Source organism: Herpailurus yagouaroundi, unplaced genomic scaffold (assembly GCF_014898765.1).
Source record: "Herpailurus yagouaroundi ecotype Mexico unplaced genomic scaffold, PumYag 182, whole genome shotgun sequence".
Lineage (NCBI taxonomy): Eukaryota > Metazoa > Chordata > Mammalia > Carnivora > Felidae > Herpailurus > Herpailurus yagouaroundi.
The window spans coordinates 8,406,850-8,431,377 of NW_024412413.1; the positions used below are offsets into that span (position 1 = coordinate 8,406,850).

At 41.3% G+C, this 24,528-nt stretch overlaps 1 protein-coding gene across 3 annotated transcripts in view; it reads left to right on the plus strand.

Annotated features, from left to right (window-relative positions):
- MRTFA (myocardin related transcription factor A) overlaps positions 1-24,528 on the plus strand; it is a 215,596-nt gene that overhangs the window by 155,635 nt on the left and 35,433 nt on the right. For all 3 annotated transcript variants that reach the window (XM_040490743.1, XM_040490744.1, XM_040490745.1), the window contains one exon: positions 16,376-16,441. In XM_040490743.1, the coding sequence (XP_040346677.1) occupies positions 16,376-16,441 (66 nt within the window). The remainder of the gene's footprint in view (positions 1-16,375; positions 16,442-24,528) is intronic.

Here is a 24,528-nt window from a genome sequence, read left to right on the forward strand (position 1 = left end):
CTGAGCCATCAGCCCAGAGCCTGACGCGGGGCTCGAACTCCCGGACCGCGAGATCGTGACCTGGCTGAAGTCGGACGCTTAACCGACTGCGCCACCCAGGCGCCCCTCCTGATCCTTTTTGTACTCTAGTGATTCATCATCTGCAAACTCAAAGCACTTACAACACTGTCTTTGATTATTGTGATTTGTTTTACATTTCTTATCTTCTCTATTATATTTATAAGTTCCTTGAGGGGCCTATATAGTTGTTATGATTGTGTGTGTGTGATAGGCTTAACCATTTCTTCTTTTCTCCCTTTAAAGTGCTTATTAGTGAAGTGTGTTTATACATAGTAGGTGGTTAATATGCATTAGCTGTTAGTCTAGTTAGTTAGTCTAGTCTAGTTACTTAGCCAAAACTGGTATAGTTTGGAAATATGCATGAGCATATTTTTCCTCCAAGGTTTATGAGTTAGAAAAGAAACCATTCTAGAAGAGGGTAATGTAGTGGTTGTTTTTGTTGAGGGTACTGTGTTTTGTTGAGGGTACTGTGTTTCCTGGCACTAGAGGGCAGTGTTATGCCCATAAGAAAATGTGTTTATCCTAAATGACATACATTTTGAGCACTCTGTCCTAATTCAGTTTTATTCAGGCTCATGTTAATAATTGTAGCATTCAGAAGAAACTCACATCTCTTAATTGTCAGTGATATGAATAAGTAACCTTTCCCCACAATTGCTTGAATTAGATTCAGAATATGATGCTGTTCCAGGAGATTGGTGAGATTCTTACTGAGAAGAAATTTGGTACATCTGAGAAACACTGGCCAAGGCATTGGGTGTCAGAGATTAATTCCTTGAGGGCTGAAAGCCTTTCTGTGGTAGGCAGCTAGCGCTCCAGCTTTGAGCCTATAGTCAAGAACAAAGTCTTGGTTTGATCTTGCCAATGTGAGTTTGGCTAAATTGCCCTAAGCTTGGCAAACGGCGCCTTTTATTATATCATGGGTATGATGTCTGCCATCCTAACTCATAGAGTCAAATAAGATCATATGTGTGAAAATAGCTTTGTAAAGTATTATTTAAACATATAGGGTTGTTTTTCTTCTCAGTTCCTACCTTGTACCTAGTACTAAGGCATGTACCTAGTAAGTGGTTATAAATATTATGACATTAATTTTGTATGTTTCTGGTAAAGAATGTACTCTGTTAAAAGTTGATGAGAAATATATTGGTACAATTACTCCCACCTAGGCTGCACACACTGAAAAGTGATTAGTTACAGTAGTTTGACACATATCGTGTCCTTCGGTGTTATGCAGCCTTAAAATGAACTGTATGTGAGATATACCTGTGTGTGTGTGTGTGTGTGTGTGTGTGTGTGTAAACTAAATACATATAGCTTTTTTAGTCTTCTCTAGTAGGTTTATTTTTGTGTGTTTCCTGCCCTTACTAATAAAATATTCAGCACAAGCCAATTGCTTTTTTTTGGAAAACCATAGAAAATGGTGTTCAAATATACTTAGCCAAAACTGGTATAATTTGGAAATATGCATAAGCATATTTTTCCTCCAACGTTTATGAGTTAGAAAAGAAGCCATTCTAGAAGAGGGTAATTTAGTGGTTGTTTTTGTTGAGAACAGCCATCAGCCCGGAGCCTTCTCTAGTAAATCATTAGATGCATCAAATAAAATGTTCAGCTGAAGTTCATGCAATCCCACAGTTACCAAACACTCTTGCCAAAGAGAGTTGCAGTCATAATATCTGCAATCGAATCATTTCCTGTTCAGGCTTGCAGGTGAGGAACTGTCTGAAACGGCAGTCCTGTGAGCTTGGTTATGAAGAATATGCCTTGGTGGGAGAGGACCTGATGATATTAAATGACAACCTAGCCAGTGGGATAGAGAGGATACCCAGGGACCCTAAGACTAACCAGACTTGAAGTCATGTGGATCAGGATATGCAAGCCCATTCCTATGCAGTGATCTGAATAAAGCTCCTGTGGGGCATTCAGATATGTGCTGAACACACTCGGGCGGCGGGCCAGGCAGATGGCACATTCCTGTGCTGACCTTCGGAGGCCTGGCAGATTACAAAGCTAGCATTGGAGGCGTGGTTGTGCTCTGGCAGGAACAGCCCCGACAGCCTGCATTTCATCGAGCATTTGGTCCTCCCCAGTTGAAGGGATTCCTTGGGACTGGGTTGGTCTCTGAGTCCACTTAGGGGTTAGCATATATTTTTCATACCCCTTGCCTCTGCCACCTCTTGAAGTTGATTTTTACTGTCAGCACAGCCCCAGAACTGACTCCCATCCAGATTCCTCCAGACTAGGGATGACCCAGGGTTAGCCTTTGAGATGCCATGAATCCCCCCTACCTTCCCACCCCCCACCTGTCTTCACTGACCCACATTTTCAGGTTTGACTAAGCCTTCCATGTGAGAATAGGGCTAGGCAAGTTAGGCTGCAGTCACCTGTCCCTCCTTTTGCTTCAGTGCATCCCTTTGGCTATGTAAAGGAAATTTGGGTGTGATGGACTTCTTAGGCTTCACCTTTCTCCACCCCCCCCCCCTTTCCTGTTGCCCTTTTGATTTTTTTAATCTGATACTGAGCCTCTCCTCCCCCCACGCACACACCATTGGAGTCTCCTAAGCTATTTCTGTCGGTTTAATGATCCCCAGCTGTTGCTGTGGTTCTGGCTGTTTTCATGCCTTGATGAGGCAGAAAAGCTAGGGAAAGAGGGGTCTGACTTGTGTGTGTATCACACAGTGTGTCAGACAAGTGTAATGCATTTTTTCCAAACAACTAGGGTGAGGCTTCTTAGGGAGGGATGTTAATACTGAGATGATTTGAAAATGCAGGAGGAGGGAAACTACAAGCTAGTAGCCAGGACATTTTAAAAATAAGTATTCTGCTGGTAGGTGTGGCACCTTCTGCATCCCTCAAAATTGTGCTAGAAAAATGTGGTATGTGGTAACTGCATAATTGTTTGGTTACTTTATATTCTACTTCCATTTTAGCTTTGGAGCTGGAATGTGTTGAAGGAGCCAAATATTTAAATGAAAAGGAGGATTCTGTGATAGGAAAATATATGGCACTCATTCCTGAAATGGCCAGAAAAGGCATTGATTTCAGTTCTGCTTTAACTTAATGTAGGTTTGTTTCGTAAAATTTTGTGCAAAACCTGCAGTAATGAAATGTTCCACTTGCAAATTTGACCACGTAAACTTGAGGAAATACAAAGTTGCACTCTTCAAACAACATGAACTCCCTTACAGTTACATACACATTCACTTCTCCGATGTCTCTACTAAACCTGGAGGAGGATTGAGAGAGGGAAAATCCTGCAGTAGTTAGATGGGCTACGGTATTACAGTAGACTGGTGTTTCCTTTGTGTATTTGATCTTGGGAATTGAAGCTCTTCCAGCAATTTTAGCTGATAGACTTACAGCTTTCATACTTCATGTGCGGCATGAAATTTAATTTTTGCCTTAATTTTTGCCTCTTTCTTTGCCTTTCCATCTTCTACAGAGAAGAAAAATTTTGCCGTTAGCTTTTACCAAAATTTATTTTAAAACACTCTTTTAATTTTTTTGAGACAGGTAAAATTTTACATCACCTAGGCTTTAAGAGGAAAAACTATTGTGTTTTCCTTTAAATACCCATAGAGAACTTTACACATAAATATTTGAAGAACTTCCAGATTTTTGTATGTGTGTATTTTTAACACATTTGGCCAAATTTCTCATTTCTGATCACCTCTCTTTTTCCTAATCCTTGCCCTAAAAAAAAATTAACTTAAAAAATTATTTTAGGGGCACCTGGGTGGCTCAGTTAAGCATCTGACTTCAGCTCAGGTCATGATCTTGTGGTTCATGGGTTCTAGCCCTGCGTCAGGCTCTGTGCTGACAGCTCAGAGCCTGGATCCTGCTTCCGATTCTGTGTTTCCCTCTCTCTTTGCCCCTCCCCTGCTCACATTCTGTCTCTGTCTCTCTCTCTCTCCCAAAAGTAAATAAATATTTTTAATTAAAAAATAAATAAAAATTATTTTAATCAAAATTTACCTTTTTTCCCCTCAGAATTTCTGTTAAATGTCATTAGTTACAACAAACACTGAAAGTTAATTTCAAAAATATCAAGAAACTAAATAGGATAAGCCTGTTGGGAGAGTTTGAAATACTTTGATAGAAAAAAAAACTTTCTAAATATTTACAGAATTTATATGGAGATATAGGCCTCCTTCATTATTTCAGTCATGAATATTCTATCATGCTATGTTTTTCAAGTCCACATTATAAAGATCTAGAAAGAATAAGTACTCTAATATATTTTTCAGGGAAAGGATTTTTTGTCCCTTCTGGTTTGCTGTAGAGTGACTATCATGTTCCAAATTTTGAATCTGCTCACCTGTCACCCACCCTCAACAAAGCTGGGTGCAAAATGTCAGCACCAATAATACCAACAGAGAATGGCAAATGAGCTTCAGGTTGCCCACATTGCCTGGGTGAACGTGCAGAACTAATGCGGCAGGGAAAACGCTGTTCCTGGGGCCTTTAACGTTGGAAGGGTTTGTTCAGATGGCCCTGCCAGTCTGAAGGAAGCACGTTCCCAATTTATCTACACCACATTCAGACCTCTGGTGCAAGTCCGTGTTCTGCTCAGATCTTGTATGAGGGAGTTGTTTGAGCAGTGCCTTACAGATCCTTAGGAAAGTGACCAGTAACACTGAAGTAGCTGGCAGTTGGAGATCTGCCCGCTGCAATTAGAGAAGGACATTACTTCCAGAGGGAGATGAGCAGCTACCCAAAATGAAATGGTGAGCCCCACATTTTGAGGATATGGGAGAGAGTTTGATTTATTTACTTATTTATGCATAATTATTAATTTTTTTTCTTATGACTCTGGCATTAAATGTGATGTGGTAGAAAAAGCACATACTTTGGTATCAGGCCAATCTGTGTTTGAACTCTGTCCCTGCCTCTTAACTAGCTGTGCATAGTTAGTTAACCTCTTTGAGCCACTGTTTCTTCATCTATAAAATAGAGGTAATACATACCTCAAATAGCTGCTGAGATGAAAGGAGTCACTAAAGCAGTACATCCAACCCAGTGACTGCATAATGTAGGAGTTCAACATATTAGATTCCTCATCTCTTATATCTTCGTTTCCTTCTCAAGAGAGGCCTTTTTCTCGCCTCAGTACCTTTGCACTTGTTATTTATTTTTGCTGCCTGGAACACTCTTTCTCCAGATCTTTTCGTGGTTTATCATATCATTTAGGTTTCTTTATAACAGTTATGTATGTCTCCTCAGAAGGGCCTTCCTTGTGTACTCTGTGTAAAATTATCACCCCAGTCACTCTCTGTTCTCTTATTCTGCTGTATTTTTCTTCATAGAATGTGCCACTGGAAATTATAACATAAATAACTTTTTATTATGTTTTTCCCACTAGAACATATGCTCTGTGAGGGCAAGGATCTCATCTGTCCATTTTACTGCTGTATCATCTAGCATGGGGCCTAGCATATAGTAAGTAGGTCCCTAGTAAATATTAGTTCCATGAATGAATGAATCATTCGACCCAGACTTTTACTAATACCAGGGAAAAACCAGGGAAGAATGCAGGAATGAAGTTGTACCAGGAAGTAGGTGCTTCCTCAGTGTGGATGTTTCTGCCTTGAGAGCCAATTGGGAAGTAGGCCTGCGAAGTTCTCTTGTATCCTTCACCTCCTGTCTCTGGGAGGAGCCCCTTTGAATGACCTTTACATGTGACCACTGTTATCCTGTTAATCTCTAGTCCTTTTGGAATTTTTTTTTTTAATTTTTTTTTCAATGTTTTTATTTATTTTTGGGACAGAGAGAGACAGAGCATGAACGGGGGAGGGGCAGAGAGAGAGGGAGACACAGAATCGGAAACAGGCTCCAGGCTCCGAGCCATCAGAGCCTGACTCGGGGCTCGAACTCACGGACCACGAGATCGTGACCTGGCTGAAGTCGGACGCTTAACCGACTGCGCCACCCAGGTGCCCCTCCTTTTGGAATTTTAATGTGGGAAGCTTTTAGATTCTAGAGTTCTGAAATGCCATGTACTATTCACTGAAATCACCTGGATTTCCCCCTTCCTCGTAAGTAGGTAGAGCACTTTTTTTTCCAGCGACATCATGCAGAAAGCACTCTTAATAGTGTCATTTTTAAACATGAGGAACTGGGGCGCCTGGGTGGTGCAGTCGGTTAAGCGTCCGACTTCAGCCAGGTCACGATCTCACGCTCCGTGAGTTCGAGCCCCGCGTCAGGCTCTGGGCTGATGGCTCGGAGCCTGGAGCCTGTTTCCGATTCTGTGTCTCCCTCTCTCTCTGCCCCTCCCCCGTTCATGCTCTGTCTCTCTCTGTCCCAAAAATAAATAAAAAACGTTGAAAAAAAAAAAAAACATGAGGAACTGATCTGTTTTATGAAGGAAGAGAAACACAACATAGAAGAGTGGCTGAGGGCTCTGGCTGTAGATGGAGATGGAGCTGGGTTCCAGTTTCTGCTTTGCCCTTTACTTACTCTGTGACCTTAGGCAAGTTGCTTAATCTGTCTTATGCTCAGTTTCCTCAACTACAGAATAACAAACACTGAAAGTTATTTCAAAAATATCAAGAAACTAAATAGGATAAGCCTTCCAGGTGCCTGGGTATTAGTTAAGCATCCGACTTTTGATTTCGGCTCATGTTGCGACCTCATGGTTCCTGGGATCGAGCCCCAGGTTGGGCTCTGCACTGGCAGTGTCAAGCTGCTCAGGATTCTCTCTCTCCCTCCCTGTCTCTGCTCCTTTCCCTACTGGTGCTCGCTGTCTCTCAAAATAAACTTAAAAAAAAATGATAGTACCTTCCACGTAGCTTTGTTTTAAGAATTGAGTAAGATAGCACATGTGTGTTTTCACCATTTTATTATTTCGCAATACAGAGACCTTTTATCTTACATATTTTAGTGCCTTAAGTTAGATTTTCATAAGCTTATCCTTTGCACATCCATGTCAGGGCAGGTATATAAGTAGCCCAGGTTTGCTACCTACCCCAGGAAGATTAAATAGATAATATTTATCAATTTTTGGTATTACTTTGATATGGAAAGCAGATTATTCGAGAGATAATTTAACTCATGTTTACACAATATATACAGTGATAAAAGAGAAATTTATCGTAATGCAAAAGGGTTGAATGATTGAGCATATTGATAACCAAATTTGAAATCTCATAGGTGGTTTTTCATATGCGTGATTTTATCTCTCTTCAAGATTACATTGTGGTCCATTCTATTTGTTTATGCCACAAATCATTTTATGTTTTGAGTTTATTAAAAGGCCCATCATTATTCTTCATAACTAATTAGTCTTTTATAGGAATTAATCAGCAATTTCTTTTGTCCAAGAGATGGTAACATTTCAGTTTCAAAAACCTGACCCTTAATATGTTTTAGTAATTGATTCATAAATCTTTCTGAAGGGAGAGTCAAATCAATGGGTTCTTTTAAATAAGCTTTTTATTTTGGAGTAATTTTAGACTTACAAAAAAGTCACAGATAGTACAGAGAGTTCCCATATACCCTTCACCCAGTTGTCCCTAATGTTAGCATGTAAGTGGTACATGTGTCAAAACTAAGGTTAACATTGGTATACTACTAAGTAAATTCCACACTTTATTTGAATTTCAGCTGCTTTCCCACTGATTTTCTTTTTCTATTCCAAGATCCAGTCCAGGATACCACAAGGTGTATGATTTTTAGATGGTGGATCAGTAGGATCCCAGAAAGAATTAACCATGTTTTTCTTACCTCTCCTTCCTCCTTTTGTCTTACTCTGGATCTGAATTTCTGCAGATCTTTTTTTCTCTGCCAACAGATAAATGACCTTTCTGGGTCCTTTAACTACCATTTCTGTATTGACAGCTTAGAATTTCAGGATCATGCTTTGAACACTCACTATGTATTTCATTTTATTAATGAATGGGTACTGATCCTTCTGTCTTTCGCTGGGTCTTGCCCTTTAGACATACCAGGTTGAATGGAGTCGCAGAGGGTGCTTCTTCACTGTCAGAACTACCTTCCAAAAGGAAACAAAGCACTTCCCTACCCTTTTTCTCCCCTCTCCTCTTCTCTCTTCTTTTTTTCTTCTCTCCTCCCCCCAGCTCCCTCCTGGTCCCCCCTGTCCCAGAACAACATTGGATGTTTTGACATAAGGCCCTTTCATTTTGCAAAGTAAAGCATGTCCTTGGAAGTGTGGTACCAGATTACTAGCCGTGTCTACGGTCCTAGAGAAAAGCTATGTTTTTGTGTTATAGTTTTACAAAGCACTTTTCACATACACTGTGGAACTTTTTTTTTTTTTTTTAAGTTCAAAGGGCAAGGATTGTTTTTACAAATTGTATTCTAGTGGGAAAATGGAGGCTAAAAGAAGTTAAGTGACTGGATTAGGTAGCAGCAGAGCCAGGATTGTGTCTTGTGATTCTTTCTCTGATGTTCTTGGTCAGTTCTATAAGTGCATTGCATCCACTTGGAACTTATGAAATATTCGTATAACCAACCCCATATGTCTTGCTCGCCCCTTTCCCCAGAAATTATAGTTAGGTTGACAGTAAGCTCTTTCTGGTTAAGGGTAGGGTTAATTATAGAATACACTGGGCCTTAAAAATGCTGTTGTTTGTATTAAAAGCACAAAAGCCAGAAACACAGTTTGGTGCAGTGTACATTGTGCTGACCCATTTAGGCCGGTTTCCCAAGTTGAAGGAAGAAAATGAACCATGAAAGGGTCTAAAAAAACTCAGCATCTGGAAAGCTTGAGGAAATCCTACGTACAACTCAGCAGAGGGAAACAATCCCAGGGATGCTCTCTAGGGTCTGAGAACCAGAAACCAGGGAAGGCCAGGGAAAAGAGCAAGGGAGCGCAGACACCTCTCTTTCTTTTTGTATCTCTCTGGCCTCTATCAGGAAGGACTTGTGAGAAATTACGCTAAATAGGGACCCGGACGAGTAATACTTTTTGGGAATGACACCAAGAAATTACGTGAGGGACACCTGCATGGCTCAGTCAGTTAAGCATCCGACTCTTGATTTCAGCCAAGGTCATGATCTCATGTTCGTGGATTCAAGCCCCACGTCAGGCTCTGTGCTGACCCAGCAAAGCCTGCTCAGGATTCTCTCTCTCTCCCTCCCTCTCTCTGTCTCTCCCCCTCCCTCCCTCTCTCTCTGCCCCTCCCTGGCTCATGCTGTCTCTCTCAAAAGAAGTAAATAAAAACTTAAAAAAAAATTTTTTTTAATTACTTGAAACTTTAGTACAGACTGATCATGAGGATAAAATATTTTTAAGACCCCATTTATGGCTTCACTATTCTTACCCCATGTAGAAAAGATCTTGTTTCTCTGTGACTTCCAGTGTTGGGTACTATCACCTTTGCATTCCTGTAGCATCTAAAAAGTAGAGAACTACTTGGATTTTATTATTTTTAAAAATTTTTTAAGGTTTATTTATTTTTGAGAGAGAGAGAGACAGAATGTGAGTGGGGAAGGGCAGAGAGAGAGAGGGAGACACAGAATCCGAAGCAGGCTCCAGGCTCTGAACTGTCAGCAGGGCTTGAACCCACGAACTGTGAGATATAACCTGAGCTGAAGTCGGAGCTTAACCAACTGAGCCACCCAGGTGCCCTGGACTTTTATTATTTTTAAGGAACCAGTATTTCTTTTCATTATTTATGCATACATGTATATCACCCATAAGACCAGATGACTGGATTTGTCAGGGACCCTTAGAGGGGCATGTGTATTAGCTAAGTTGCATTTTTCTATGACCTTTTAAGTAGAAGTCTGCATTACAGACATCAGGTCTTTTCTTTTCTTTTCTTTTCTTTTCTTTTCTTTTCTTTTCTTTTCTTTTCTTTTCTTTTCTTTCTTTCTTTCTTTCTTTCTTTCTTTCTTTCTTTCTTTCTTTCTTTTTAATTTTTTTAATGTTTATTTATTTTTGAGAGAGAGAGACAGAGCACAAGCAGAGGAGGGGCAGAGAGAGAAGAAAATACAGAATCTGTGCTGTCAGCGCAGAGCCAGAGCCCGATGCAGGGCTCGAACCCATGAACCATGAGATCGTGACCTGAGCCAAAGTTGGATGCTTAACTGACTGAGCCGCCCAGGCTCCCCAGACATTTTGAGCTTCTCTTTCCCATTAGGTGTAAGAATTCCATGAGAATGAGAACCACGTCTTTTTCATACTTGTAGTACCCAGTACTCTAGTAGCCAACTGTGGCTTTGAGAGGGCAAAAGATCTTGAATGGATGAATTGAATAATGGGAAGAATCTAACTGCTTAGTTAGGATGTGGTGTCTTGAGTATTTCTTTGAAAGTACTCTTCACTCTTGTAACCCAGGAAAGTGTAAACACCACTGAAGGCAGTGACTTTGTTCATTGCTGTATTTCCAGCAGCAAGCAAAATATCTGGCATATATTAGTACAACCTCATATCTCTTGCATGAATGCCTGAGAAGAGTTTTGACAAGAAACTAGGGAAGAACTAAAGGAGGCATGGATATGAGGCGAATTGGTGTGCTTACCAACTAGTGTGTGAAGCAAATAAACACAAAGTGAATAAATGAACTGCGTGCCCATAACTTTTTTTTAAGTTTATGTATTTATTTGGGGGGGGGGGGGCGGGGGCAGAGAGAGGGGGGGAGGGAAAGAATCCCAAGCAGGCTTCTCACTGGCAGTGTGGGGCTTGATGTCACGACTGTGAAATCATGACCTGAACTGAAATCACGAGTCAGATACAACCAGCTGAGCCACTCAGGTGCCCCAATTTATTTATTTTAATACAGTTTGCCCCAAGATCTCTCTGTGTTTTAAGGAGTTTTAGTATCTTAAATAATTGACTATATATACAGTAGTAAAGAGGATATGTGAAAAGGTGGTTATTACAGAGCATATGGAGGAGAAACTATGAATTCCAGGGTCTGACCTCTCTCATATCCTTCATTCTTTTCTTAAAACCTTAATCATAACTTGTACTTTTGATATGTGATTTGCTGTGTGTTTCCCCACTGGACTGAAAACTTTATATAGGAGCAGAGACCACAGGTGTATCCAGCACTTAACATGGGGCCTGACACATAGTAGTTACTTAGTAAATATTTGTTTGGCGGATGAATGAGAAGTGAACAGAGATCTGTGTCTCTATCCCGACTTCCAGTCTGCATTTTGGTGGTGATGCTATAAAGTGACCTAGGCAGCAGAACATGAGGAGTACCCTCTTCTGGGACATCCTTCACCCGTTTTTAATCATACAGTCTAAGAATGGAAGTAGTGAATATTCAGAGAATAGGCTTTGGTTCTAAGTGATGGGTGATGTGGTTTACAATTTGGGTATCACTAAATGATTTTTTAAGGCATGGGAGATAAACAGGTACAAAATACACCAATAAAATCGGTGTAATTCACTGCTGCAAAGATGAGTATTCTAATTATTAGCATTGCTAAGCTCCCCCTAAGGCTAAAACCCACCCTGCCCACCCTGTTCCTTCTCTGATCATCCCAGTGAAACATATTCTCCGGTTTGAAGTTAGAGGTGGTGATGTCTGTTGTTGAATTAAGTTGTATTTGCTTATTTATTCTGGGACTGGTACCTAAAGGTTATGGAGGGGAAAACAGTGGACCAGTTACTAGGAGATCCGGCTTTGGAAATGTCCCTGCAGTCAGAATCTTCCTTGAAGAGGTTTTACTGAACAAAGGATGATGCCAAAGGAGGGTTTTGGGTTTTTTTGTGGTCATTCCCGTACTAACCCCCTTCCTGTTCTTTTCTGCTTCCCTCATAAATACTTTATCCTCTACTCCAGAAGCCTTTGTGGAATCACTAATGGGTAAATATGAATAAGGGGGAGGACAACCTTCCAAGATGCACATTTCCCTCCCCAGTGAAATCCAGGACCACTGACCAGTGGAAGCCACAGTGCTGGGCTTGAGGACGCATCACTTTTTGATTTTTCTTTCTAGTCCTGAATCATGTATTTGTTTGAGGTGTCCGTTTCTGGGACATTACCCCTTGAATGCCATCAACCCACTTCCATGGCCTTACAGGGCAGAAATATATGATGTTTACTCCTTTGCTTTGATTTCCCAGGAAACCAATTATACAAATAGCAATTGATCACCTTTGTTTGAAACAGGTAGAAAACTTGATTAATTCTGATTAATTCCTGATTAATTTTAGAGACACATGATATATTAAATTTGTGGAATTCAATAACAGTGAAAGGATAAAGACTCATGCATGTACACATATAGGTATTTTTGTTTAGTTTTTATCGACTTGAAGAGTGGAGAAGAAATCTGAATGCTGGTGTATAATGAATAGAGAGATTTTGTCAAATTCCTGCTCTTTTGAATCTACTTGGTCTGGCACTGCCTATGAATATGATCATTTGAACTTGTGTCAGATACTGCTTGGTGATGGCGGGTGTGCATTAAATGTACTAGCACATATGGCTCTTAGGCTGTTTATTATAAGTGAGTTATTAAATGATTTCTTCTAAAATGAATAATCCCTAAAGTCTGGTCACATAATAGGCATTTTATTTAGAGTGCTTAGAATTGAGAGGAATTAAGTTAGACTAAGGGGAAATTCATATAGATAACCTATTACTTTGTAGTTGAAAGTTTTAGAAGAAGGATGTGTATATATACACAACCAAACAGATCAATTCTAAAACAAAATCAAGTAGAGACTGACAACTATAGTTTGGAGTTTATTGCTTAGGTCTTTTTTTTTTTTTTTTTTTTAAATCCTCCTTATAAACATTGTTCAAATTGGCAGGGGAGGGTTGTGCAACGTATAAAACAGTATCTATCTATAGTCAGGTTGTACCAATACTCCAGACACTACTGATACAGGGTGAATTCTATTATTATTTTTTTTTTTAAATTTTTTTTTTAACGTTTATTTATTTTTGGGACAGAGAGAGACAGAGCATGAACGGGGGAGGGGCAGAGAGAGAGGGAGACACAGAATCAGAAACAGGCTCCAGGCTCTGAGCCATCAGCCCAGAGCCCGACGCGGGGCTCGAACTCACGGACTGCGAGATCGTGACCTGGCTGAAGTCGGACGCCTAACCGACTGCGCCACCCAGGCGCCCCAAGAATTCTATTATTTGAATGGGGAACTTGGTCAGATTTCAGATAAGCATGGAGTTTAGAGTTCACTGCTGAGAGGGGACAGGATGGAATTTTCAGATAACTGGACTTTAATTTCATTTAGTTTTACAGATGGAAAGATTTATTAGATAAACTTTCCTCTTTGAGCTAGTAAATTGGCTTTTACTGTGTTCTCCATAGAAAATTTGAGTCATAGACTTTTTGCTCTCATGAGGCAACAAGTTTTTCAGTCAAGAAGTTTGCATAATATCCCTTATGGCCCTATATATAGATGGGTTATTTAGGAGGGCTGCTGATTGATATTTCAGACTTATTTTTGGATGATGGCCAGAGTTTTCATTAGTTATTGTTCCTTTGAAGTGTTCAGACTTACTGAATTGTAAGTTTCTTAAATTTCTAAATTTCTCTATTCTCACAAATCAAATCAATTTGTTGTATTTAATCATTTTCTGGGGTGCCTGTGTGGCACAGTTGGTTGAACATCTTGATCTTGGCTCAGGTCATGATCTCACAGTTTGTGAGTATCGAGTCCCACATTGGGTTGTGTGCTAATGATGTGGAGCCTGCTTGGGATTCTGTCTCTCCTTCTCTCTGCCCTTCCCCGCTTGTACTCTCGCTCGCGCGCGCTCTCTCTCTCTCTCAAAGTAAACTTAAAATTTTTTAAAATAATTTTCTAATAGCTCATCTTACACTGGGCTTTAGAAACACTGTATATAAAAGTTGACAGATATTTTCCCTTTTTTCCTCTTACTTTCTTTCCTCTAAAGAGATGTATAGTATTAAATGCCCATACTCTAGAATCACAAAGACCTGTACTGAATTCTCATGCCAGCACTTTGGAGCTGTGTGACCCAAGGCAAAATTTTGAAGGTCTGATCCTTAGTTTCCTTATCTGTAAAATGGAGATAATAAGTGTACCATCCTCATGGGGCTTTTTTTTTAATTAAATTAAAAGCATGTCAGTCACTTAACAGGGTCTGACACATAGCAATGCTCGATGACTCCTAGCTATTAACTATTTGCATTTTATTTTTATAATTAATGTTGCTGCTTATCTATGGTTCTAATTTATCTGAAATCAAATTCTTAGATTAATTTAAATTTATTTTACTGAAGTATCACCCAGACTCCTTTGACCTTGGCCTGAACCATCCATTTTCCTCAGTCCCTTTGTCTGTCTCACCAGAGAACCCATCCAGGTGCTCATATTGTATGCCTCTTGTTTCCGTAGCTTCTGGAAGACTCTGGAGAAGCAGAGAAATAAGAAACCCAAGTTCTAGAGTCAGAATGTTTGGGTTCAAATTCTGTTGCACTTCTTATTAGTGGAATAATCTTAGGTACATTACTTCACGCTGGGCCTTATTTTTCTACCTCTAAAATGGGATTAGTAATGCCCATGTTTCTCCGTAGTGGGGTGTTAGATTAAATGAGTTAAAACATTAGAGGACATGGAACGATGTTTGGCACAGAGCACACTTTCTATAAATGCCACTAGTGTGGCTGTTGTTTTATCCATTTATTTTGCAAGGCTTTAGGTGTTAATTTATAAAAAAATAATAATTATAACCTCTTGATTAGATCTCTCAGACTATATGTATTACCATTTTGAGATATAGTTGAATTCAAGAAACAATTATTAAATGCTTACTGTGTATTAAGTACTATGGAGGGCATATAGTAATAAGATATTTTCTCTGCCCTCCAGGAGTTTATAAACTGGTAGGAGAGATAACTACATTCAGGGGTAACTATTACACAGAGTAAACTATTACTGTACTTTCTATAACAGATAAAAGGTAGTTGCCAGGAGGTCTAGAGTAATTCTGCATGCTGGGGAGTCAGGAAGGTCAGATGGAAAGGGTAGGTATTTCCAGGTGAAGTGAATAAACAGGCCAGTACATGAGACTTGAGGAAGAGTCATTAGACAGCCTTGATTGGGGTGCTTACAGTGGGAGAGCCTGGGAGTGTTCAGTGCAACATAGCAAAACTGTGGCACCAGTAACTTGGTAAGAGGAGGAGTGTGAGGGAGGTGGAGGAGTTGAAGTTGGCTCAAAAATTTTAATTCTAGTTCAGGAGTCAGGGAGTGGGGGGCTTTGCAGATAGTGCTTCCATTTAGAGAAGTGAGGATGGAAAGTGGGTTAGGTTTTTGGGAGAAAGACACGTTCTACTTTGGACCTGCTGAATTTGAGATGTAGTCAGGAGCCTAGTTAGAGTTCTGCCATTCTTGGAGGCATTCTTAAAAACTGCTCTATGAATGGAAAAGGCAGGTACTTAAGGTAATGTGATTCCTAATAGATGCAGGTCTCCCTCACATGTGACTTGTAGAGACCTTACAGTTGCAGACTTCTCATGTAAGGGGAGTCTCCCTGGCTCAGGATCCTCCTAGCCCTCCTCCTCTGAACATGTTCACACTTAGAGTTTATTGCTGGCTGTGCCGTGGTCATTCTGTGTGGTGTGCGGTGGGAATGCCCTTTAGGTTTCATTGGCATTTGAAATAGAGATCACTGACTTTTAACTTCATAAAAATGCCCATGGAGTTGTTTCATTAGGTGATTAGAGTAGAAATAGGAGAAATACTCGTCGCCCTCTCCTAACCCACGTGCGCTTTGACTCATGTAGCTTGGTGGTTTCACCTCAACAGCAAAAAAAGCTCTAAATGAAAGTAAGAGGAAGAAAAGAGTTATATTAATGGTAAAATGTTTTCTGGTCGAGAGAAATGCGTTGCTCAGTTAAAAGTACATGTAATTTTTAGATGCAAAAGAAAAGATTTTACAAATAACCAATACTTCCTGATCTGTGTGAATACCGTGTCTTTGCTGCACTCATGGTGGTAAACACATGCTACCAGGAAGACAGTGTAGACCATCTAGAAAGCCTTTCCTGCTGGGTGTTGGTCCTCATTATATTTCCTTTGAGTTAAGAACTTGTGTTTTTTTAGTCTTAGGAGGAGGATACAGTGTTGTAGGAGGTTTTGAGCAAGAGGCAAGACTTTGGTACTTTGTGGATTGTTATCGCCCTGCAAGACCCTTCGCAACTTCCTCTCGCCGCCCACAGCAGAATACGGAAACCCTGCTGTATCAGGCCACTTCTGCAATTATAGACAGTCCGAGTTAAAGGGACCCTTCTTTCACACTACACCCTTCTGTGCGGGAGACCTTCTCTGCATTTGACAATGTGTCTTTTGTGGTGGAATGCCCAGCTGAACCTCCATGTCTCCTCTCTCTTTGCCGCCCTGCAGTGCTGCAGTTGAAGCTCCAGCAGCGCCGGACTCGAGAAGAACTGGTGAGCCAAGGGATCATGCCGCGTAAGTGCCTCTCTCTCTTTCTCTCAGCGTTTGATGGAGTTGCGTTTTCAACATGGCTCGCATGCCTAGTGTGCTGTGGGAAGGATCTAACAAAACGAGGGCGACAGATTTCATTTGTCACCTTCTTTCTTGTGCTTTTCCAAGTTCCGGGGCTTTCAGTCACTAATAGTTAACTGCCCTTATTGATCAGGTTCAGTGAAACAAACAGCATGAGGTTTACTGGTGCCGTTGAACCATCCTTAGCTTTTGAATTGCACCTTTCAGGGGTTTCTACTCCCTATTACACTTCCCTTTTAGGAGGAGCAAATCTTGAGCTGGGGTATTGTGAGGAAGAGCCTACCTCTTGCATGTGTTTTGCCTTAGGTGTTTAGGTTCTTGGGAAGGGAAAACCCTTTTCTACCTGGTATTTTATTTTGAATCAACTGTGGTTTTCTTTAGAGTGAGATTCTCAGATACCCTATGGCTGGCATGGGTGTGATTGTGCTTGTGGGGTTCTTGCAGAGCTGGGTTTACTGGGTGCACAACTCACTACATCACTTGGGGAGAAATGAAACCGACATTGGAATCTGTGAGAAGTAAGAAAATTTGCTTTTTATACCAACAGCATTATAAAGTGGAAACTGGCACCAGCAAGATTTTGCTCTTTTTGACATCTCTTTTTAAGTCATCAGTGGAGAACTTAAGCTTTCCCTTCTTTCTTTTCTCTTGTGTGTTATTGCTATTTGGACACACCCTAATGAAGTTAAAAAAAAAAAAAAAAAAAGGAAAAAGTCTTATAACAGAGTCCATAAGTCTCTAGCTTCATAGAGAGAGAACTGATGTTTTTCACCTTAATGCAGCATTGACCTGCTGCCACTGTATTTTCCTAATTCTCATTCACTTACTCACTCAGAATATTTGGGAACCTATATGTGCCCATTGATGGAGCAAGATAAATCCAGCTCCTGCTCTCAGGAGCTTTATGTTTAAAAGGAGAATAGTGATAGTACACAAGGAGACAAATAAGATAATTTCAGAACATGGAAATTACGTAATTTCCAAGTTTGTTACGATGTAAGCTAACTGGCTGGTGTGGAATAATAGGAATGAGATGGGGTTACTTTGGATAAAGATGGTCAGGAAAGGCCTCCCTGAGGAGGAAATATGTGAGCTGAGCTCTGAAGGATGAGATGGAGTCAGCCATGCAGAAGCAGGCAGAGGGCCAGGGGAAAGGGAGAACAAGCATAAGAGCCTAGTGCAGGGAAGAGCCAGTTTGAAACGTTTGAAAACATCAAGGAAACCAGCGTGGCTGGGGCCTGGTGAGTGAAGGGAGAGCAGGCCAAGTTAAGATTGGCAGGGTGGGCGGGGCTAAAATGAGAGCCTATCAACTGCACGGAAGAGGTGGGTTTTATTTTAGGTACAGTGTGAAGCCCTTGAAGCCCTTTAAGCGAGTGAGGATGGGATTTGATTCAGGGCATGGTAATGGCAGGTCCATTTCTAAGAGCTAGAACCTTACAGCAGTTGTAAGGAATCTGAGGTCTGTTTCTGTCCTAAGCATCAGCCAGGAACTTAAGTCTCAAATTCAGCTTCGGGTTTACTGCAATTAACTACCAAACCATTTACCCACATTATGCTGCAATCTTCTCTGGCTTTCCAGTGAAGAACATTCCCCGGGGGGGGGGGGCTTAAAGAGTCAAGTCAAGAGCAGACGGCTTGTGCAGTGGATCAATAATGTGATCAGGTAGGGCAGTGATGTGCTTTACAAAACACTCCAGATCTGCCTCTCTAGAAACCTTTGTAGAGGGACAGGTCACTCAGAGTCTCATCTCCTTGTCCCTTTCACCAAGGACATCATGTGTTTAATGTCTTCTCTGTGCCCAGGGTAGTCTTAGAGAGATTAAAGAAATTTGAGGCAAATTAGTTACCTGCCCTCAAGACATTTAACAGTTTATTTGGGTGGCTAAAATCCACTGATGCACAAAATAAAGAGCAATTCAGCATCCTGTGGGGTGCTGACTAATTACAGTACAAGCTCTGAGAGCATAATGCTACTTCTCAGGATCTGTAAGATGTTCAGTGTCTAAAAGCCTTGCATTCTCCCACCTGTCTTTCACTTGGTACCAGGGGCTACTATAGATCAATATGATTTATTGGGTACAGTCCTCCTGTTTAGCATTTCTTGTAGTATTCTCTGTTGTTAAGACAAATGATGCTTCACTTACTGCAGTTGCTTATAGATTTCCCTCCAACTGCACTGTGAGCTCCTTGAGAAAGTAACTTATTTATATTCCTGTCTCTAGTGCCTGGCACTGAATGAATGAATCAAGACATTCGGTTGTAAAGTGTGATATGTGTGTGTGTGAATGACAGACACACAGAAGCAGATACTACTCTGTTGCAAACTCGTTGGAATTCTGGGCATGGAATTTGGAATGACACTTCTATCAGGAGCGCAGGTTCTAAAATGTTTTGAATATCTAATTGTATACTCTGTGTTGTTCTCTGTATCTGTGAAGTGAGAATAATTGTGCTTCTTGTAGGATTAGAAGTGATTTGCCTCTGTGAGAATACAGCATCTTCCTCCTACCAAGAACCACCTTTGGCTATGGACACAGTCTTGGTTTTCAGCTTTTCTAGTGAAGGAAGTAGGTAGCAAACTCTGAGATTATGGGAGCTCTAGAATGTTGATGCCTGGGAATAGTTTCAGGTGTGAAATTCCCTGTTCACCTACATACCTGGTGATACACAGATAGGTCCTGAGTTCACAAAGCTGAGGGTTTTTGTTTGTTTTTTGGGGTTTTTTTTGTTTGTTTTTTGGGTTTTTTTTTTTTTTTGCCAACTGTGCACCCTCTGAGTGAATCTTCTTCCTTACCATAGTCCTGTGCTCTCTACCCTTACTCTTTTTTTTTTTTTTCAAACGTTTATTTATTTTTGGGACAGAGAGAGACAGAGCATGAACGGGGGAGGGGCAGAGAGAGAGGGAGACTCAGAATCGGAAACAGGCTCCAGGCTCTGAGCCATCAGCCCAGAGCCCGACGCGGGGCTCGAACTCACGGACCGCGAGATCGTGACCTGGCTGAAGTCGGACGCTTAACCGACTGCGCCACCCAGGTGCCCCTCTCTACCCTTACTCTTGTTGTAACCTCCAACACCCTGTGCCTCCCTGACCTCCCCACTACCTGGCATCTTCTACCAGCCCCACTTGTCACCCTCCAGTCCACATCTTTCAAAGAAAACCTGAGCAGTGCTGGAGACAACTTGTAAGTGACCAGCAAGTTGTTGTTGATTATTGGAGATTTGGAGACCTGAACAAGTAATCTGGTTGGAAGGGCCTATTTCTTTCCCATCTTGCTAGGCTGAGGAGTTTCTGTAAAGCGTGTTTATATGTAAGTTTGCTGTACAACTTAGGAAGTAGGTAGGGCCTCACTGGGGAAAGGAGTGGTGTAGTCATGGCTGCATTTTGCCTCATCATTTCTGTGTTTATATCTTTTATCAAGTTCTTCTCATTCCAATCTTATTTATAGCTCTGGGAAGAAAAGCCCACCCACCTCATCTCCCAGAATACTCCTACACAGTTGCCACGTAGGACTGGCTTTCAGTTCTGACAGCGTATCTGTTAGGACACCATGTCTTCAATGGCTCCCTTTGCACTCAGGGTGGTTGGGGTTCTGCATATCATTCTAAGTTGGAGTATGACCTTTCGTAAAGTGTAGGGAATTAAAGAATCTCCCAATCCCACTGCTGCTTGATGTGCTCCGTTCATGGCATCTAAACTATGGGGTTTGGAAGTTGGTTTCTTTTTAAAAAATTTTTTTTTCAACGTTTTTATTTATTTTTGGGACAGAGAGAGACAGAGCATGAACGGGGGAGGGGCAGAGAGAGAGGGAGACACAGAATGGGAAACAGGCTCCAGGCTCTGAGCCATCAGCCCAGAGCCCGACGCGGGGCTCGAACTCACGGACCGCGAGATCGTGACCTGGCTGAAGTCGGACGCTTAACCGACTGCGCCACCCAGGCGCCCCTGGAAGTTGGTTTCTGATGTGTGTTTTAAACAGGATCACTTCCCAGCATCTGTCATTCTCATCATGTAAATATGTGTCTCACATTTAACACTATATAAGCCCTACCAAATACAGAGTGCCAGATAACAAAGGATTACATAATCCAGGCCCTGAGCTTTCTTTAATAATGTCTGAAGCGCCACATATCTTGAGGGAAAGGAGAGATGGCACAGATAGGAAACTGATGTTCAAGTCCAAAGAGTAAGCCCAGCAATGCTGCTGTACCCAGAATGAAGACTCCTAGAAGAGACGGGTCTTGTGTGCTACACTTTGTTCTCAGACAGAACTTCCCCCACAGCCTTCCTTTCTCTTTGACATTTAAAGGTGTACAAGGTCATAAGGTTTAGGTGAAAATTAAGAAAAATGTTCTGGCAGTGAGAGCTGCTGCAGAGGAATAACCTTTTAAAGGAAAACACGAACATTCTCCTGATCCCAGACAAATGAGAAAAAAGTTTCCTGTAATCTTTCTGAATATGAAAGAAGAACTTTGTCTGCTTCTTCCTTCTTAGCCTTTTGTTAGTCTATTGTGAATCCTTGAGAAAAGCATAGAGTAGCATGTTTCTAATGCTGTAATTTACCCTCAGTTCATTATTTTCCCATGTGCATGTAGTAGAAAAACCTTGGTACCTTGGCAAGCATGTGAAGAAATCAGTTTTTGTCCTGTAGATTCTCTAAGAACCTTGCTCCATTGCTTGAGTGAGCTTGTTTTTTCACTTTATTATTATTACTTTTTTAAGTTTATTCATTTATTTGAAAGAGTGAGCATGAGCAGGGGAGGGTTAGAGAGAGGGGGAAAGAGAGAATCCCAAGTGGAGTCCACACTGTGAGGGCAGAGCCTGGTGCAGGGCATGAACCCATGAACTGTGAGATCATGACCTGAGCTGAAGTTGGAGGTTTAACCAACTGAGCCACCCAGGCGCCCCAATTTTTTCACTTTAAATGGCATTTCTGTGCAGCCAGCCGGTGCCATTGGTGACACTTAACCACTGAATGGTTAGGAGAATCCAAAGAGTGCGAAGGCAACACAGTGCAGAGAGGGCAGCCACTTGGTATCAGTCCAGAAGCCTCTCAAACTACCTAGCCCCTGAAGGGTGCTCAAACGTGTGGCTAAGTGAAAAAGTGAGCAAATTGGTCTGTTTTGACTGGATCATACAAACAGGCCCTGTGTATCTCACATTGAAACTGGAAAGAACGGCTTTATGTAATGAGGTCCCACCACTCTGTACTTTTTTTTTTTTTTTTTTTTTTTTAATTTAATTTTTTTTTCAACGTTTATTTATTTTTGGGACAGAGAGAGACAGAGCATGAACGGGCGAGGGGCAGAGAGAGAGGGAGACACAGAATCGGAAACAGGCTACAGGCTCTGAGCCATCAGCCCAGAGCCCGACGTGGGGCTCGAACTCATGGACCGCGAGATCGTGACCTGGCTGAAGTCGGACGCTTAACCGACTGCGCCACCCAGGTGCCCCCACTCTGTACTTTTAATAAACTTTGCCATATCTTGACTCCCTAACCTTTAGTTCTGCAGCTTAATCCCTTTGTCATGGTTCAGCTGTCATTGTTAGCCAAGTGATACATACACATAGAGACAGTGTGGCCCTGTTGTAGCACTCATATCTGTCATTTTAACTGGGCCCCAGTGTTAGCTGGAAATCTCCTGTTCATCTGATTATAGCAATCTCTGCACCAAGAAGACTTTTTTTTTTAATTTATTTTTAAGTTATTTTGAGAGAGAGCGAGAGCATGAGTGGGATAGGAGCAGAGAGAGAGGGGGAGAGAGAACTCCAAGCAGGCTTTGCGCTGTCCTCGCAGGGCCCAACTCAGGGCCCCAACTCACAAACTGTTGAGATCATGACCTGAGCCAAGATCAAGAGTCAGACACTTAACTGACTGAGCCACCCAGGCACCCCAAGAAATTTCTTTTAAATTCTAACAAGAGATTTTTTAATGGCTTGCAGTATCAGGATTGATTTTATGATCCCTTTGTCTTGGAAGCTGAATTTCTTCTTAATAATATTTTTATTTGTAACTTGGGAATTGTTACTAATAATATTTTTTACCAAATGTGCAAACTGAGTTTCCAGATTCTTTTTCTTTAGTACAAATGGGTCAAATCCATTTTGGTAAAGCTCTTTTAAAACTGATTTTTGTTTTTGTAAACTCTAAGAGGATAAACCAACCTCCTGAAGCCTGAAGTAATGAGAAAGAGGCTGTAATTTAACTCTGTCATCTGGTAACTTGGTGATGGCATGGGATCTTTTCCCCAAGTTACTAGAATTCAAAAGAACTAGCCGCTAGACCAGCCCTGTCCAATAGCACTGTCAACAGTGATAGAAATATTATGTAACGCTAGCCACTATCCACATGGGATGTTGAGCACTCAAAATGTGGCTAGCTTGAGTGAAGAGCTAAATTTTTTTAAAAAAAATGTCTATTTATTTATTTTGAGAGAGGGAGAGAGAGAAAGAGTGTGTGTGTGTGTGTGTGTGTGTGTGTGTGTGTGTGTGTGTGTTGTATGCCTATGTGTGTGTGTGTGGGAGGGAGGGAGGGAGGGGGAGAGAGAGAATCCCAAGCAGTCTCTGTGCTGTGAGCACAGAGCCCAACGCAGGGCTCGATCTCATGAACGATGAGATCATGACCTGAGCTGAAATCAAGAATTGGAGGCTTAACCAACTTTGCCACTCAGGTGCCCCAAGAGCTGAATTTTTAACTTTAACTAATTTAAATTTAAATAGTCACATATGGATGGTGGCTATTGTATTAGTGGAATTTTACACCTTACTCTCCCACTTAGGAACAAGGTGACTTTGGGCAACTCAGTTAACTTTTCTGAACTCAACTTCTGCTTTTATAAAAAGGGGATAATAACTCTTCTTATGTATCCACAGAGTTAGTTTGGAAATAAATGAGGCGATATATTGTTCATGCTTTTGAAGTATAGGCACTGTTATTCTCAAGAATGAGAGGAGCATTAGCTTGGCTCTATCATCTCGTGAATCTGAAAGCAGTATACACACACACACACACACACACACACACACACACACCTTATTAATTTCTCTCAAAACCAATGTTTGGGAACAGGAACTGTTTTTCAATAAATAACCTCTTATTTGCATTTTCATCTTTACAACAGTTGCTGAAAATTATTGAGTCAGAGAACCACTAGCCAACATGGTACTCTGTTAAGACTGTTTCCATTTTGGTTGTATAGTAACAAGACTATCATTTTATTAGCTTGCTGTCTCCATGGCAGTGGATGTTTCTTTTTTACTCTCTCTTAAAACAAATAAATAGGTGGGTTGGAAATAGTGTTTTTTAAAATCTCTGGGCAACTTGCCAAGAGACAGAAATGTTCACCAGTGGGGACACAGAGGTGATTTCAGGAGAGATGAGGGTCTGGTTTGAGTCTGGATTGCCCTTTTCTTTTTAAAACTTAGGTCTAAGTTGACAAAATTATAGGCTTCCTGGAAATGTCATTTGTCTTGCTTTTTAAGTGAAGTGTTACAGTGTTCAAGGCTTCTGTCTCAGTGGGTACTTTGTAGGTTCTGAGTCCAGGTGGGAGCAGAGGTGAGTGCAGATCTGCACCTCGGCTTCTGTCATTTCTCATTTGCTCCAGTCCACTTGGGAGTGGCTAGAAGCTCTGTGGCAGTCTGAACTGCTGTCCCTATGAGCCAGAGAAATTTGGCCGAGATGCAGCCCATGTCCCTCTCCAGTAAGAACCCAGAAAAGGCATTCCCCAAGCCCCAGTTTTTGCCCACTGCCTCTGGTCTAGTCTATGCCCTCAGGCTCATGCTTCCTTTCTTTTTCTTTTTCTTAATTTTTAATTTTTTTTTTTTAAACAGAGAGCTCAAGCAGGAGAGAGGGGCAGAAGGAGAGGGAGAGAAAGAGAATCTTAAGCTTGACTTGGGGCTCAGTCCCATGACCCTAGGGTCATGGCCTGGCCAAAATCAACATTCAGATATTCATTTGACTAAGCCACCCAGGCACCCTCATGCTTCTTTTAGATACTGACTCTCACAAATATTCTTTTTTTTTTTTTTTTTT